Raw genomic sequence first — 15,994 nt, 5'->3', positions numbered from 1 at the left:
TGTCTTAGTTGTATCTTAAAAGTGCCAATCCAAATCCTTAAATTTGAAGGCCGTTGGGGCTGGATTTTCCCCCTGCACTTTGGATTTATGGTGCAGCAATAAAACTGTGATTTATAAGCCTGCTGAATCTTTATTTGGGCTAAGCAAATCTGTAGCCAAGTTACTTGCTGGCGAGGTAATGACGCAAAGAAAAAATTGTTTCCCTCTGAGCGTGGAAAAGGGAATAGAGCTCATCATTTGATAAGGTTGGAAGTAGGGTTGCGACCGAGCGCAGCCTATGATCCAGAGCTGTTCCTTGAGTAGAATCTTATTGGTACCAGGGAGCCAAGGACTTGTGCAACCGGCAGGGCCGTAACAAGGCAAACTGTAGCCCTGGGCAAAACCTGAGTTGGATGCCCCCCCCTTTGCTGATACGTCCAAAAATGCACCCCCTGCAGGAACATCCCAGAAATTTGCCCAAGAATCTTTGTTCTGCATTGAGTTTTCTGCATTGCTGTCAATGGGGGTTGCAGGCTGTGGGGGGCACATTTCTGGAGGCACAGTCTCAAAGCTTTCATGGTCTCATCAGGAGACTTCCCTAATGATACCCCCCAGGTTTGGTGCAGTTTGGTTCAGGGGGGCCAAAGTTATGGACCCTTAAAACTGTAGTCCCCATCTCCTATTAGCTCCCATTGGAAACAATGGGGGATAGGGGCACCCCCTTTGGGAGTCCATAACTTTGGACTCCCTGAACCACACCTCACCAAACTTGGGGAATAGCATAAGGACAGTCTCCTGATGATACACTGAAATTTTGGTGCCGCTAGCCTAAAAAACTGCGCCCCCTGCAGGCCAAAAATGGAAAACCACTAAAAATACCCAAAAACGAACCCTGCATTTTGATGCCCCCCACAAGGTGGTGCCCCGGGCAGCTGCCCACCTTGCCCAATGGGCATTACGCCCCTGGCAACCGGTCCAGTATTTGAGATTCAGTCAGAAACTGGCAGCCTGTTCTGCCTCCCCCCCCCCCAAGTGAATCTGTTTTTGGTGCCCACTACTTGGCTAGGACAGAGTGGGGGAGACACAAGCCATGTTCAACAGTTCAACAATAGGTTTATTACTTAAGAGAATTAAGACCCCAACTCCTCCCTTGGGTCTGTCTAAATCAAAGTACTTGCTTGTCTTGAGCAGATTTGAAGCTGTAGACTGTGTCTTCTCTTGGCTGCTTTCAAGAAAGTCCACTGGGTCTTGCTTCCTTTTAGTCCTTTCAGTCTTTGTCTGGTCCTAATTGCTGCTAACCTTAACATGTGCTCTATATATCACCATAGACTACTATGGACCCCCATATACGTCACGAATATTACAGTCTCCAGCTACCCTTGGCACCTCGCTCTGACTGACTGGCTAGACCCAAAACAGGGGATTGCTGGGTAAAGAAGGAAGACTGCCTCTTGGGAAATGTCTTAGAGGGACAGGGGCTAACTAAAATTCCCTTCCTTAGAAGACTTTACAATGAACTAAACCCATGCTGATTATGGGGAAACTGAAGCTTAATGGGGAAATAACAAAAGCCTCTGTGGGGGCATGACACAGCCATAAAAACATCTGTAGACTCATCAAGAGACAGGAACTAGGAAGGCTGGTTGGATCAAGAAATGGAGGTTAAGGAAATATTTGGTTGGGCTGCTCTTCCAGCCATTATTTCTGGACTGGCCAACTGAGGCGAGATCCTTGTCATTCAACACGAATGATATTGTAAGCCCATCTGAACGATGCTCTTAGCTGCATAGCTAAGTCAGGTGGAATTGGGCAAGCCATCCCAGGAGATCTCTGGAGCTTTCCTTTTTTGGTCATCGCAGGTTCACAAAAGGAAATTCCTATGGTTATAAACTACTGTTGGGCTGAGCTAGCCAGATCTGTTCAAAGCGGTTACAGCCTTGGCTCGTGATAATTAAACAGCCCCATCTGTAGCTACGATGGCCACACCTGATCCACACGGGGCTGAAAGGCTTCATTTGGGACGCCTGCTGCTACCGTTCCTCACGTGCACCATTCCTTCTCCTGCTGAGTTCTCAGCGCAGAGTCTGCAGCCTTCCGCGGAGTTTTGATAACGCAAGTTTCCTAATGTCTTTCAGTCGAATCTCATCCCATGTGTTCAGGCTCCTGAAATATTCATTTGTCCTGTAACCATTTTGATCAAGCTGTTTCCAAGCATCTGCCGAATACCTCTGCAAAAGCATTTTTGACATCTCCCATCTGTGTAGCTCTTAAAGGGGGTGTTTCTGAGATGCGGCATCTTTATACTCCGAGCCTTAAAAAGCACCGGAATCTTTAACTTGTTCTTCTTTGTTCTCCAGCCTACATGCTGCTGTCATGTTGTCTGTTGCTATTAAGGCTATTTTGTGTTTGTTTCTCTGCCTGGCAGCCTTTCTCGATGCAACTTTCTGTCCCTAACACCTATGCCTGGTTTATTTTTATGCTCTTCATCGCCATTCCCAGAGATCCACAGTTTGGGAAAACAAGAGAAATGTACAAATTGGATACAGAAGGCGTTTCTGAGCAGCGGGTTCCACATTTTGCTCGCTGAGTTTCTTTACTATGCCTTCTAATCTGCTTTCATTGTTGCCGAGCTGAAGGCACACACACACCCTCGCCCCAGTATTTAGTCTCTTGCGGTTACTTTCAATCACTTAATTAGCTATGGCTAGAAGCCGTCGTGTCCTAAATAAATGAAGAGTTCAACGTTCAGCTGTCTGTGAGCAATGAACTGCTGGGCTGGGTGAACAGCCAGGTTGGAAGGCGACTTGAAGAATTATGGCCGTCTCAGTTAAGAGCGATCTTCGTGTTGGCGCTATCGTTCATGGCAATTTTGAAAAAATGTAACTGGCTTCCAAGGCGCTCAAGGCGTTGATCAGGTTGCTCGTAGAGGTAAAGTGTTTTTGACTATGTCCTAAGACTGAACAGGAGGACAAAGCCCAAATCTACATCTAAAATTAAACTGCTCTCTCCATCAAAAACACTACATAGGTCTGCCTAACCTCCTTTCAAAGCTGTCTATGCATTTGGCTGGCGCTGCCTCCACCTCTGCATGGACATTTTTTGCTCTCTCAGCAAAGCAAAGGCAGGAGGTAACATGACCATTCCTCTTTTCCGCCTTCATTATTTCTGTATTGCTACCCTAAACTTGAGGGGTGTGTGTGTGTGTGTGTGATGGTCAGTGCCAATCCTCTTTCTCAAAAAACTTGTTAATTCGTGCTGTTTAAAGCAGAAGCATCTCCATTATTGACTAATCCAATTACCCATGAGATGGGTTTATCACGCCTTTTGCTTGTCTATGTACCTGTAATTCCCACGGAGAATGGTGTTTTCATGAAGTTGCTGTGCCTCAGAGTCTGCTTGTGTTTAAAATTCCTTTGCAAAATGGCTTATTTACAAGCCTATCTAGACTAGCTGGAGCTCGTTGGACATTGTAAGGCAGCTTCTGGCAAATTCCTCTGGCAACAGGAGGTTATAAGCACCCTGTGAAGGAGCAGGAAGCACCGTAGGCCTGGTTTTAGCCCACAACCTGACTTGAACAGAACCGGTATGGTGTAGTGGTTAGGGTCTCAGACTGGGATCTGGGAATCCAAGTTCGAATCCCCACTCTGCCATGGAACCTTACTGGGTGACTTTGGGCCAGTCACAGGCTCTCAGCTGCTTACCTTACCCCACTTATCCCACAGGGATTGGTCTGAGGGTAAAATGGAAGAGAGAATAACGTAAGACACTTTGGGTCCCCATTGGGTAGGAAGGCGGGGCATAAATGAAGAAAATAAACAATGTAAAAGCAGCCATGTTAGATTTGACAAATGGCCCATGTTGTCCAGGATACTTTGGTCTCCATGCCTTCTTCTAGGCCTTCCAAAAGCATCAGATGGTGCTTTTGGAAGGTATAGAAGAAGGCATGGTGACCAAAGATCCCCAACCCCCCTGGTCCAATGTACCCTGCACTGGCTTTCAAAATATTACTGCCTCTGAATATGCTGGTTCTATTTAGTCATTGTGGCCAATAGCGGTTGATGGGACTTGTCCTCCATTAATATCAGATCACCTTGAATGGTTTTATTTAGTCATTGTATCTAACAGCTTTTGACGGGACTTATCTTCTGTGAATATGTCAGATCTCCTTTTAAAAAGAAGAAGGAGGTTTGGATTTATATCCCATCTTTCTCTCCTATAAGGAGACTCAAGGTGGCTCATAAGCCCCTTTCCCTTCCTCTCCCCACAACAGACATCTTGTGAGGTCAGTGGGGCTGAGAGAGTTCAGAGAGAACTATGACTAGCCCAAGATCACCCAGCAGGAATGTTGGAGTGCGAAAACACATCTGGTTCACCAGATAAGCCTCCGCCCCTCAGGTGGAGGCGTGGGGGAATCAAACCCGGTTCTCCAGATTAGAATCCACCTGCTCTTAACCACTACACCACTTTGGCTCTCCTGGGTCATGTGGTTTGAAGTGGTCTGAATCCTTGCAGTTGGTTCCTTTATTTTCCATACTCAAAGCTGTGAAGGGGTATAACCATACAGCGGGTAAATAATTTAACATGTTCTGCAATGGACATCCAATGTGCCGTCTCTAATTTTGATGTGCCGTATGCTTCCCTAAAAAGGTTGTCATCCGTTCCTGCTTTAGAGGCTTGGCACTGAAGGTGGCATCTCACCAGACAAGTCAGTCCAGGTTACCTTAATGTGTCTTCATGCGATCTTGGACTTCTCGTCAGCAGAAGGTGGCGGAATTGTCGGGTTTCACCCGCTTTGATGGTCGCTGCTTGCAGCGGAGTTTTTGTAGCCAAGCTAATCAGCTTTTCCTTGTTGAACCAATTAGAATTAAATCCCACAAGCCTTTCTTTCCCCCCTTGGCACAGTTTTTGAAAGGCTTTGAAACCTGGTATGATGGTTAGAAATAAAGAAGCAGTTGAAAATCAATGTTTCATGGTAAGCTGTTAATGAAAATGTTCCAACAGAAGCTATTTTTATAATAAATATGCTACATGCGGTCCAGCAGCCGGGCTCTTGATCTTGTTTCCGTTCTGCTCGAAGCATCTTTTGTGCGATTCTGGCAGAATTGCCTAGCAAAGGTTGCATTTATGTTGGACTTGATTGGTTTTTCTGGCTTGCGTTTAGTGTCAGCACACACATACCTGTGTTTCTGTGCACGAGGAGAAGGAAAGTGATTTGTGTGAGGGTTTAGTTCTACCTGTTTGAACTCTTACAGGTTGTTGAAAAGGCCAAGATTTAAGCACATTGTCCCTTCTTGGTGCAGATTTCAAGGTCTGTCCACACCAACTGTGCTGCGTCATGAGATGACAACATCTGTTCACATGGCCATAAATATCATATTATATCACGGTACAAAACCATCTGTGCCTTGGAGAGGCACAGCCAATCCACCATTTTGCCTGTTTGCCACTTTTTTGTTCTTTCCATAGAGCCTCCATTTGGATAGATTGCCTGTCACTTTTTTTGCCATCTTTGTGTTAATTGAAATGATCAGCTCTGCTCCCTTTTCAGATGAGGAATTAGGGAGGGGCAGACCTTGCTTTGCAAGAGGAGGTAACTGAGTTTGTCTACCAGTGTATGTCAGGGTCTTTCACCATTAGAAATCCACAGGAGGCCAAGGAATAATGTTTAACAAGTTTTATTGAGAAGGCAAAATAATAATAGAAGTTACATACACGATTGGGATAAATACACACACACAGACACGCAAGCGTATTTGGGAAGTCCTAGGATTTAGAAAGGGAGGAAGACTAGGGTTTGGACTAGAGTGAGGCCAGTGAGGGTGATAGTTACCTGTCCAGTAGAGGAATGGTCCAAGAAGCAGAGTTCAGTGGCTGCACTGAGCTCCAAGAGGGGGAGGAGGAGGATTGCAACTCACTGGACACAGCACATCTGAACCAGAGTGTAGTGCAGGAAACGTTTGGCACTGACTGCAAGGCAGGCAGTCCTAATACAGGGAAATTTGACCCTCTAGCTATAAGAGCTATGAAGAAAGCTCTTGTCTTTTGGAGAAAAACAGTTAGGTGGCACTTGACTTGATGACTCAAACCTAGGGAGTGTCCAGAGACTGATGACATTTGTGGTGGAACTGATTGAATCACAATTCCGGGGTATTCCAATTCAGATTAAGGCGGTCTTACCCATGACTAAAGCAGGAAAGGAATTATAGGTTTAGCGAGATAAAGAATAGATGACAGGGAATCTTGATTGCATTAGATCAGGTGGTGTTGGCATATCCTTTATGAGCAGGAGGGCAGGTATGTTGAGTCTTGAGGCAGGGACTTGTTTTCCCAGGCTTGGCTATTGTTTTCCAAATGTCTTCAGGAAAGGTGTAGCTGGCAGCTACACACTCCAGTGGCTGTCAGGAGAACTTTGCCCAGGCAGATACCTTCTCTATTGGTACCACTGGGCAGATTCAGGAGATGGCTTCCATCTTTGTCCTGTACTGCTAAGGCACTTCTAAGGGGAAGACAGGTAGGGACACTCCTTCCTAGAAACAGGTAAGGACACTGCTTCCTAAAGACAGGGCCCTCCCGTCTCGGCACAGGTCTGGCTAATACATTTGGTCTAGTGCAGGAGTAGGAACCTGCGGCTCGAGAGCTGCATGTGGCTCTTCTGCCCTTGCGCTGCGGCTCCACAAGCCGAGCCACCGGCCCCATCCTTGCCCGCCCTGCAGGCAGCAGGGCAGCGCACCAACTGCCCATGGCCGGCTGGGCTGCGCCACGGGCTTCCCCTCTCGCCTGCCCCGTTGGAGCGGGGCGGGTGTTTTCCCGGCGGCCGCCGAGGCCAAGCTGCCGGCTTCATCCTTGCCCGCCTGCAGGCAGCAGGGCGGGCGCATCAACTGCCCGCGGCCAGCTGGGCCACGCTGTGGGCTTTCCCTCTCGCCCGCCCCGTTGGAGCGGGGCGGGCGCTCTCCTGGCAGCCGGCGAGGCTGAGCCACCAGTGCTTCATCCTTGCCCACCCTGCAGGCAGCAGGGCGGGCGCACCAAATGGCCCGCAGCCGGCTGGGCCGTAACGCGGGCTTCCCCTCTTGCCCGCCCCGTTGGAGCGGGGCGGGTGCTTTCCCGGCGGCCGGCGAGGCCGAGCTGCTGGCCCCATCCTTGCCCGCCCTACAGACAGCAGGGCGGACGCATCCATGTGCTTCTCAGAATGAGCGGAGTAAAAGGTAAAAAAACCCAATATATACAGTGTTATCTTTATTTTAAATGTCAAAAATTATTTGCGGCTCCAAGCGTTTCTTTTCCCATGGAAAACGGGTCCAAATGGCTCTTTGAGTGTTAAAGGTTCCCTACCCCTGGTCTAGTGTTACATCGCTAGATCATGTCAATTTCACAAGAGTTCTCTCTCCAGCATTAGACCTACAGCGTTAATTTTTTTAAAAGCCCTTCTGATCATTTTGAAATGGTAGCCTGAGAGTAGGAGGAAATTCTGTGGTATGGACGGGAAAAGGCAGGGAAGATAAAGCACAGATGGCACTGAGACATGGGCAAAAACAGCAGTGTGAAAACGGTGTGAGAACGGTGCAAAAGGGTTTAAAACAATATAAAAGGGTTTTCACACCGTTTTCACACCGCTGTTTTTGGCCCATGCGGAATCCGCCTGAGATTCTTCATTTATTTTTATGAGAGGCTTGATCAGGTGTTTTCCGAGATCTTCGGATAGTAAAGTAGCAGCAGTAAATACTGTTACGTTTTGAATCCTTCCTGTCAGGGAGACAGAACGAGGGAGAATAAAGACCTAAAAAAACAACCCCCTACAGATCCTCAGTTGCATTTTTACAGGAGCCTCGTGTCAAAATTCAGAAGATCAGCTTCTTGCTCTGTCAAGCGCAGTGTACATGTATAGTCGCTGATGGCATTTTGTAAAAATGTATTTGGGGTCAGATTCCCACGTGTGTTAACATTAAATTAAGTGAAAAAGTACAAGTGCTTTCCAGCGAAGGTCTTTAACAAAATGTCTGTGGTGTTCGTTCACTAATCTGCCCTCTCGGTACCAGATGTCCAAATTCAAAGCGATTCCATATACATATGACAGGTGACCTTTAAAAGTTGCTAAAAAGAATAAAATAAGCCTACCGTATCATAATTTTTAGCCTCAGTTTTTTTAAAAAAAGTCTTCCGAGCCAGAAGAAATCTGTCGTACAAGTCAGTCTTCAGGGAAAGTGAGTTTTATTTCAGGAGTGATAAGTGAAGTAAACAACTCCCCCGGCCCTGGCCCCTGCTCCCTCTCTCACACTTTTTTCTTTTCTTTTTCTTTTTGTCTTTCAGTTCTGTCGGGCTAGCAAAGGCCGCCTTAGAAGCAATTAATGGATTCAACCTCTTTGGCAATCAGGTAGTAAAAATATTTAAGTATTTGTTCATTTTCCATTTTTAATTAACTGCTTGTTCTTGAGTAAATTGCTTTCATTGTAGATCATAGAAGGTCAAATAGTCATATGATAAAGCCTGTCCATCTTTCTTTCTTTCTTTCTTTCTTTCTTTCTTTCTTTCTTTCTTTCTTTCTTTCTTTCTTTCTTTCTTTCTTTCTTTCTTTCTTTCTTTCTTTCTTTCTTTCTTTCTTTCTTTCTTTCTTTCTTTCTTTTCTTTCTTTCTTTCCTTTTCTTTGGGTACAGGATTCATAACCCATCAAGATCAATTCTTTCTTTGTTTTATTTTGCACAATTTGCTCTTGTTTTAAAAGTGAAACTTCTAGAATTTTCCTGTGTTCTCCTTCAGTCCCTTTAACCAGTATTAAACCGTTCTAGTTGCTTGTTGCTGTCTCTGGCTCACATCATACCTTTATTAGAGGTGTTTTAATGGATTTTGTTATGGTTCCTGTGGGTTGCCAACCTCCAGGTGGAGCCTGGAGATTTCCAGGCATTACAAACTGATCTCCAGATGGCAGAGATCAGTTCCCTTGGAGAAAATGGCCGCTTTGGAGGGCAGGCTCCAAATCCCACTAAGGTCCCACCCCTCCTCAACCCATCTTCCTCCTTAGGCTCCCCCACAAAAAAAAATCTCTACAAATTTGCCAACCCAGAGTTGGCAACTGCATGTTCCTCAGTCCCCCACCCCCTCTAGTAATTTGCTGGCCGTTAAATCGGCAGGCTTTCTCTTGCAATGTGGATGCTCTCATAAAATCTGATCAGGCTCTTGCAGCTCACAGGATAATGCAGATAAAAGCACAAGAGCAAGGTTTAATCCCAGATATTCTTGTTCCTTTTAAGTCTTTAGCCTCACTATTGTGAGGTGCTTTGAGTACCGGACCAAGAATTGTACAAACCTGAGTGGAAATCCCTGTTCACCCTCAGTGAGATGACCTTGGAGCGGTCACTCTCAGTCTAGCCTACTTCACAGGATTGTTGTGCCGATAAAACAAGGGACAGGAGAACTACAAATGCTACCTGAAGCTTCTCGGAGGAAGGACTAAACATGAAGATGGGTCCTTTGTGCCCCAGGTCAGCAGCCAGTTTTAGAGGAGGGTTTCTTTGAAGAAGCGAGAAGGCCTAGGACCTCCCCCCACAAACAAACCCAGAAAATCATATTGCTCTTCTCATGGCCACCACTACCTGTTTACCATTCATCTAAACTGTGAGTTGGCTGTGGGCAAGCACCATAAACAGCCCAGGGCGTGTGAATCGATTTTCTCTTGCTTGCCGCTCTTTATTCCCAATTTCCATAATATTCTTCGTGTGTCTCTGAGAAGAGCTAAAAGCAGAACATCTCTCCCATCTTGTCAGTCAGTTCTCTTCCCTTGAAGAGTCATTCCAAAGTCAGTCGTTTAAACATTGCTCCTCTTACCCAGATTTTAAAAGCTTGCGACGAAAAAGCAACAGCGTTGACAATGTGTTATCTTCATGGAATTTTCATGCGGAATCATCGCTGGTTTTATTAAAAGCACAACAACGGAATGCCAGACACTGTGGAAAGACAGTCCAGATGGTGAAAAGAAACAAGGAATAAGTTGCACTTTTAAGAACCCAGTCCTTTAAAAGATTCTCTGAGTCCTGGTGCTGTTTACCAGAGGGTTCTGAAGGCACTCTAATGTGAAATGGTTGATCTACTGACAGGTATAAGTAAATGGTTGTTAAAATCAGCTGCTGTACCAGAGGATGAGAGAGTAACAAATGTTACTCAATTTTATTTAAAAAAGGGGTCCAACAAGGAACTAGGGAGTTAGAAGAAGAGGAGGACTTTGGATATACATCCCACCTTTCTCTCCTGTAAGGAGACTCAAGATGGCTTACAAGCTCCTTTCCATTTCTCTCTCCACAACAGGCACCTTGTGGGGCTGAGAAAGTTCTGTGACTAGCCCAAGGTCACCCAGCAGGAGTGTAGAAGTTTCGGAAACACATCTGGTCCACCAGATAAGCCTCTGCGACTCAGGCGGAGGAGTGGGGAATCAAACCTGGTTCTCCAGATTAGAATCCACCTGGTCTTAACCACTACACCGTGCTGGTTCCCCTTGCTATGCATGCAGGGGTTTCAGAATTCTTTTTTTGTTGGGAGAGGGATAGAAGCTAATTAAATTCAGATTTTCCCCCCCAGAATCCAATTGGCCATACCTAATGTAGAAGGTGTTGGCAGACGTTCATATTCAACTGTTTCATTTATCAGCAACATGTAGGATTACATTCCTGATTTGGAACACACTGGATAGCGCTTGAGGAAAAGGCAACTCTCCTGTTGACAGCTTGGAAAGTGCATTAAGGATATTAAAATAGACACAGTTTTCATCTGCTTCTTTGTACAACTGGCTGATCCTGTCATCTGCTGCACTGTCCATTAAGTTATGGACCTTCCTCCCTTGGGAAGTACAATTGTCACAATCTCTGGAGACCTTCTAGTTCATGTGAAAAAGCTGGATTTTTTGCTGTTTTATGTTGTTGTTTTTCAAATATTTTAATGGTGGTTTTTCTGATTTTACTAATGCTTGTGTTTTCCTGTGTTCACTGTGAGACACCTTGCAAGTTTTATACCCCACATTTCCCTCCTGTAAGGAGACTCAAGGTGGCTTATGAGCTCCTTTCCCTGCCTCTCCCCACAACAGACACCTTGTGAGGTAGGTGGGGCTGAGAGAGTTCAGAGAGAACTGTGACCAGAAGGAATGTAAGAGTGCGGAAACACATCTGGTTCACCAGATAAGCCTCTGCCACTCAGGTGGAGGAGTGGGGAATCAAACCCAGTTCTCCATATTAGAACCCACCTGCTCTTAACCACTGCACCATGCTGGTGTGAGACACCTTGCAAGTTTTGAGGCAGAAATGTGAAGTGTATACGTAATAAATACCCAGTGAGTAAATATCAGATTGTACATGAGAATAGTGGTATGGGATTGCCAAAAACTGTAGGACTGTCCACCGTAGGACTTTGCTTCAGAACAGCAGAATATGTCTCTGCTACTTTACTGCAAGGTCCTTGTTTGCCAGTTGATGAGGATCGGCTATGAATAATGACTTTATGCTGCTGATTGACATTTGACTTGCTTTGCAAAAGAAATTGTCCTGCACATTCTCCTGGAGTTCCTTACAGAATTGATGCTTTTCTAAACATATCAAATCCCCAGTTCTTCCACTGGAGCTCAGTTATTTGATGAGGTTGTTTGTCTTTAATGAGCTGTTGCATTCAACACGGAAGCTTTCCTCCCTTTGCCACAGGTGCAGCTATTCATAATCTCAAACCCTATATCTACGAACTTGGTTTTAAATTCTTATTTGGTCTGTTAGGAGGAGGAGGAGGAGGAGGAGGAGGAGTTGGATTCATATCCCCCCCTTTTTCTCCTGCAAGGAGACTCAAAAAAGGGCTTACAAACTCCTTTCCCTTCCTCCCTCACAACAGACACCCTGTGAGTTAGGTGGGGCTGAGAGAGCTTCAAAGAACTGTGACTAGCCCAAGGTCACCCAGCTGGAGTGTGCTGGAGCGAGAAAGCCTGTTAATGATAGGATTCTTTGGAGTTCATTAATGCATAGGATTTCCAGAAGTCAGACATGACTTGATGGCACACAACATTTGTGTATTTGTCCTGGAAAACGTCATTGTTTATTTGAAATGATTGGCTTATGGTTGCAGATGATAGTTGTGATAGGAAGCTGTTGGCTTTACTAGTGTTTTCTACCCCAGGCATTTCTATACATGCCCTCTGTAGTGTGAATTTTCTGTTCCTTTTACAGGGCTGTTCCTGGTCTGTCATATTTGTAGATCTTGATGCCCACAATCGGAACAGGCAAACTCTTTGTTCGTTGCTTCCCCGAGAATCACGATCTCACGTAAGTAATGTTTGATGAAATTGAGTTGAACAGAATAGGGAGGGAATGGACTAGAGATAGTCCTGAGCTGTATTGCGGTTTTAATATCCTGTTTAATAAAGGGTCTGAAGTTGATGGTTAGGGAGCAATTAGAATTTGTTCTTTAAATATTACTGCACAAGGGAGGCCGTTCTAGGAGCTAATTATTATGATGGACATGTCTTCCACAACAGTAGATAGCATGAAATCCTTTTATAAAGCAGGAGTGGGCAATAGGACTTTCCCCACTGAGTTATAATAGATAGACGCATATATCTATGTGTAAAATGTGATCTAAGCCAGTGGTTCTGAACCAGTGGTATGCATACATCCGGTGGGACACATAAGTAGTCTAGATAGGACACAGGGTTTCATACAATAACCACGTATTTTGTTTCTATGAACAAAAAAGCACTCAGGTACACAAACCATTCCACAACTGTGTGTATTTTATCCTTGGGGTAGCTTTTTCACCCTATCCCATGATTTGGGGAAGGAAAAATTCCCTCCCACAAAAGGGTCCCCCCCACCCACCAAAAAAAATACTAATCCAGGAAAGACTTTTAAGGTGCCCTGGAGAGATATCGCCCTTAATGACAAACTGATACCTCTGATATCCCTTCATGATAAATACTTTATACCAGAGATCTGTTGTTTGGTTAGGAAATAATGGTTGTAAGGTGCAACCGTGTTGGAAATTAAGGGGTTGTGGGTTTTCCAGGTTGTGTGGCCGTGTTCCAGTCGCATTTTCTCCTGACGTTTCACCTGCATCTGTGGCTGGCACCTTCAGAGGATCCTCTGAAGATGCCAGCCACAGATGCAGGTGAAACATCAGGAGAAAATGAGACTGGAACACGGCCACACAACTCGGAAAACCCACAACATTTTAGCGATTCCGGCCGTAAAAGCCTTTGACCAGTGGTGGGATCCAAAAATTTTAGTAACAGGTTCCCATGGTGGTGGGATTCAAACTGTGGCGTAGCGCCAATGGGGCTGGGCGGGGCACGATGGGGGCGTGGCCAGGCATTCCATGGGCGGGGCATTCCTGGGTGGGGCTGTGGCAAGGACGCAGCCGCTGCGCCGGTCCTTGGGCGGGAAACGAATGCACGCAGGCGCAGGCTGCCACGCACGCCGGTGCACCTCCTGCTAGGCTGCTTCAAGTTCTGCGCGCTACCGCTGAGAGGAGGGGCGTGACTAAGGCAAAAATCACGTGGCAAAACCACCAATGAGTAACCCCCTCTCGACGCACACAAATAATTAGCAACCTACTCTCGGGAACCTGCGAGAACCTGCTGGATCCCACCTCTGCCTTTGACAATATTATAGTGTTGGAAATTGTTAATTTACCACATTTCCGATGTTCTTTGGTGCTGAGCCCATTATGTTTGTAATACGCAATTTGTATTGTCTCTAAATTTTGCTTCCGGTTGAATTCCGAATCACCTTCAAGGTGTGGGTTTTGACCTTTAAGGCTTTGCGCGGCCTGGGGCCCTCGTATCTTCGGGACCGCATCACCCCATATGTCCCAAATCGGCCTCTGCGTTCTGCAGAGGCCAATCTGCTGGTGGTCCCCGGCCCCTCTATGATGCGGCTGGCCTCCACGCGGGCCAGGGCCTTTACGGCACTGGCCCCGGCCTGGTGGAACACCCTTCCTCCAGCTGTCCGGGCCCTGCGGGACCTGGGTGAGTTCCGCAGGGCCTGTAAGACCGTGTTGTTCCACCGGGCCTTTGGAGTGTCCAGCTGCTGACATGGTGCCCCCTCACCGCTCTATGCCTGGGGCGGTTACATCAGGGTCTCCTCACATGAGGAGCCCCACCGGCCCCCCTCAGGGAGGTAGGTTTTAAATTGGGCCAGACGCCTTCTATTTATTTATTTATTACGTATTCTAGTATTCGCTGTTTTTATGAGTTTTAAGTTATTTTATGATGGGGCCTATGTATTTAGAATTGTACGATTGCTCCTGTTGTTCACCGCCCGGAGCCCCCCGGGGATCGGGCGGTATATAAATTGAAATAAATAAATAAATAAAAATAAAATAAATAGTGTGGATGGGGGATGTGCTGCCTTTTTTTTCTTTAATTCGCTTTCTGGACGTTAGAACTGCACACTGTCCAGTTTGGGGGCTCCTATAGGATGGAGTAATATGTGAGCAGTGTTTGGGCTAGCCGATTTCCATGTGGGTTTTTGATTATATGGGGAAGGCGTTCTGGGAGGCCAAGTGAGTAAATCTAAGAAAGCTTTCACCAAGGATGCTAATTTAGCATTAGGTGCTTTCCATTAACATCACGAGCGCTGCCTTTCAGCGTCTTAAATTAGCAGTCACGGCACGGCGCCTCTTCCTCCATTTCTGATTCTCGTGGCATTTCCACAAATTAAACCGACCCATTAATCTCCGCCCTGACTTCTGTATGTGCCTCATGGAAGAATTATATGTCAGTCACTACTACAGAGAAGGGGGAGAGGCGTTGGCAACTATTTTGTTTATATTTTCTCCCGCTCCTAATTTCAAATGAAATTCCATTTCTGTGGGGAATGCAAGTCTGAGCATTGTAATAGTTTGCTTGTGTGTCCCAGAAGATGGTGGTGTGTTTGTTGAGATCTGGTGTGTGTGTGTGTGTTTGTGAGGTGCCATCAAGTTGTACTGTTTTCAAGGCGGAAGACTAACAGAGATGGTTTGCCATTGCCTTTCTTTGCTTAATGACCTTGAAATTCCTTAATGGTGTCCCATCCAGTGGCAGGGGGCAGGGGCAGGGGTGTGTGTCTTGCCCTGGGTGCATGCTGGTGTGGGGGTGTGGCACTTTCAATCCACTTTCAATGCACTTTGCAGCTGGTTTTTACTGTGCAGAATATCAAAATCCACTTGCAAACAGTTGTGGAAGTGGATTGAAAATGCATTATTCTGCATGTGCGGAAGGGGCCTTGGTCTGGGATCCAACCCATTATAGATATTAAAATATAAGTAAGCATCCTACTTGTCTGGAATCTTGTTACAAGGTTCATTTACTTCTTTAACTCCCTCGTTCCCCTGTTACTGAGACCAATATTTCCTTCCTCTCCCTCCAGAATACTGATGCTGCCCTCCTACCCTGCATTAGCTATCCTGCCTTTGCTGTAGACGATGACGCTTTGTACAGCCAAACCATTGACAAGGTGGTCAGGAAGTTAAAAGGGAAATACGGATTCAAGCGATTTTTGAGAGATGGCTACAGAACTGCGCTGGAGGACAAAAACCGCCATTACTATAAACCTGCAGAAATTAAGGTAATGCGGCTGCTGACATAAGATGGGGAGAGATTGATCGATGTGCATCTAGCAGTTCAAACGCGCGTCCCCTTGCGAGGTTTTGTTTCTCATTTATTGAAATTTGCGTGGTATAATTACCGGATTAAGAAATTCCAGCGTTGCCCACTCTGAACAGTTTTTACACGGCTAATTGCTATGACTCTGAATGTCAAATTTTAATTTCTAATTACCTGTATTATACCAGTACGGTCGGGCACGCTTGAATGCAGGCCTTCCAGACCTTCCAGTGCAATTTCAACAGAAAATGACAGCAGTCCTGTTGTAGACTTAGCCCCAAGTTAGATGCCCGTGATCAGATTGTTTTATTCTTCTCTTCTGCATCCTTCGCTGCCCAGGGCAGACAGCGAATATTTGAGCTTGGCAGAGAAAAGCTTGCTTCTCCCACAGCTAATGAAAGGGCACCGCTGAATTCT

The 15,994-nt window shown here is 46.0% G+C and overlaps 1 protein-coding gene across 9 annotated transcripts in view; it reads left to right on the top strand.

The window, feature by feature from the left end:
* The window catches only part of PHKB (phosphorylase kinase regulatory subunit beta), a 141,253-nt gene that overhangs the window by 49,595 nt on the left and 75,664 nt on the right, over nt 1-15,994 (top strand). For all 9 annotated transcript variants that reach the window (XM_048516168.1, XM_048516172.1, XM_048516169.1 and 6 more), the window contains 3 exons: nt 8,284-8,347; nt 12,165-12,260; nt 15,342-15,539. In XM_048516168.1, the coding sequence (XP_048372125.1) occupies nt 8,284-8,347; nt 12,165-12,260; nt 15,342-15,539 (358 nt within the window). The remainder of the gene's footprint in view (nt 1-8,283; nt 8,348-12,164; nt 12,261-15,341; nt 15,540-15,994) is intronic.

Source organism: Sphaerodactylus townsendi, linkage group LG14 (genome assembly GCF_021028975.2).
Source record: "Sphaerodactylus townsendi isolate TG3544 linkage group LG14, MPM_Stown_v2.3, whole genome shotgun sequence".
NCBI classification, from domain to species: domain Eukaryota; kingdom Metazoa; phylum Chordata; class Lepidosauria; order Squamata; family Sphaerodactylidae; genus Sphaerodactylus; species Sphaerodactylus townsendi.
Note: the sequence above shows the minus strand (reverse complement) of the source record. Positions and strands in the feature narration are given on the sequence as shown.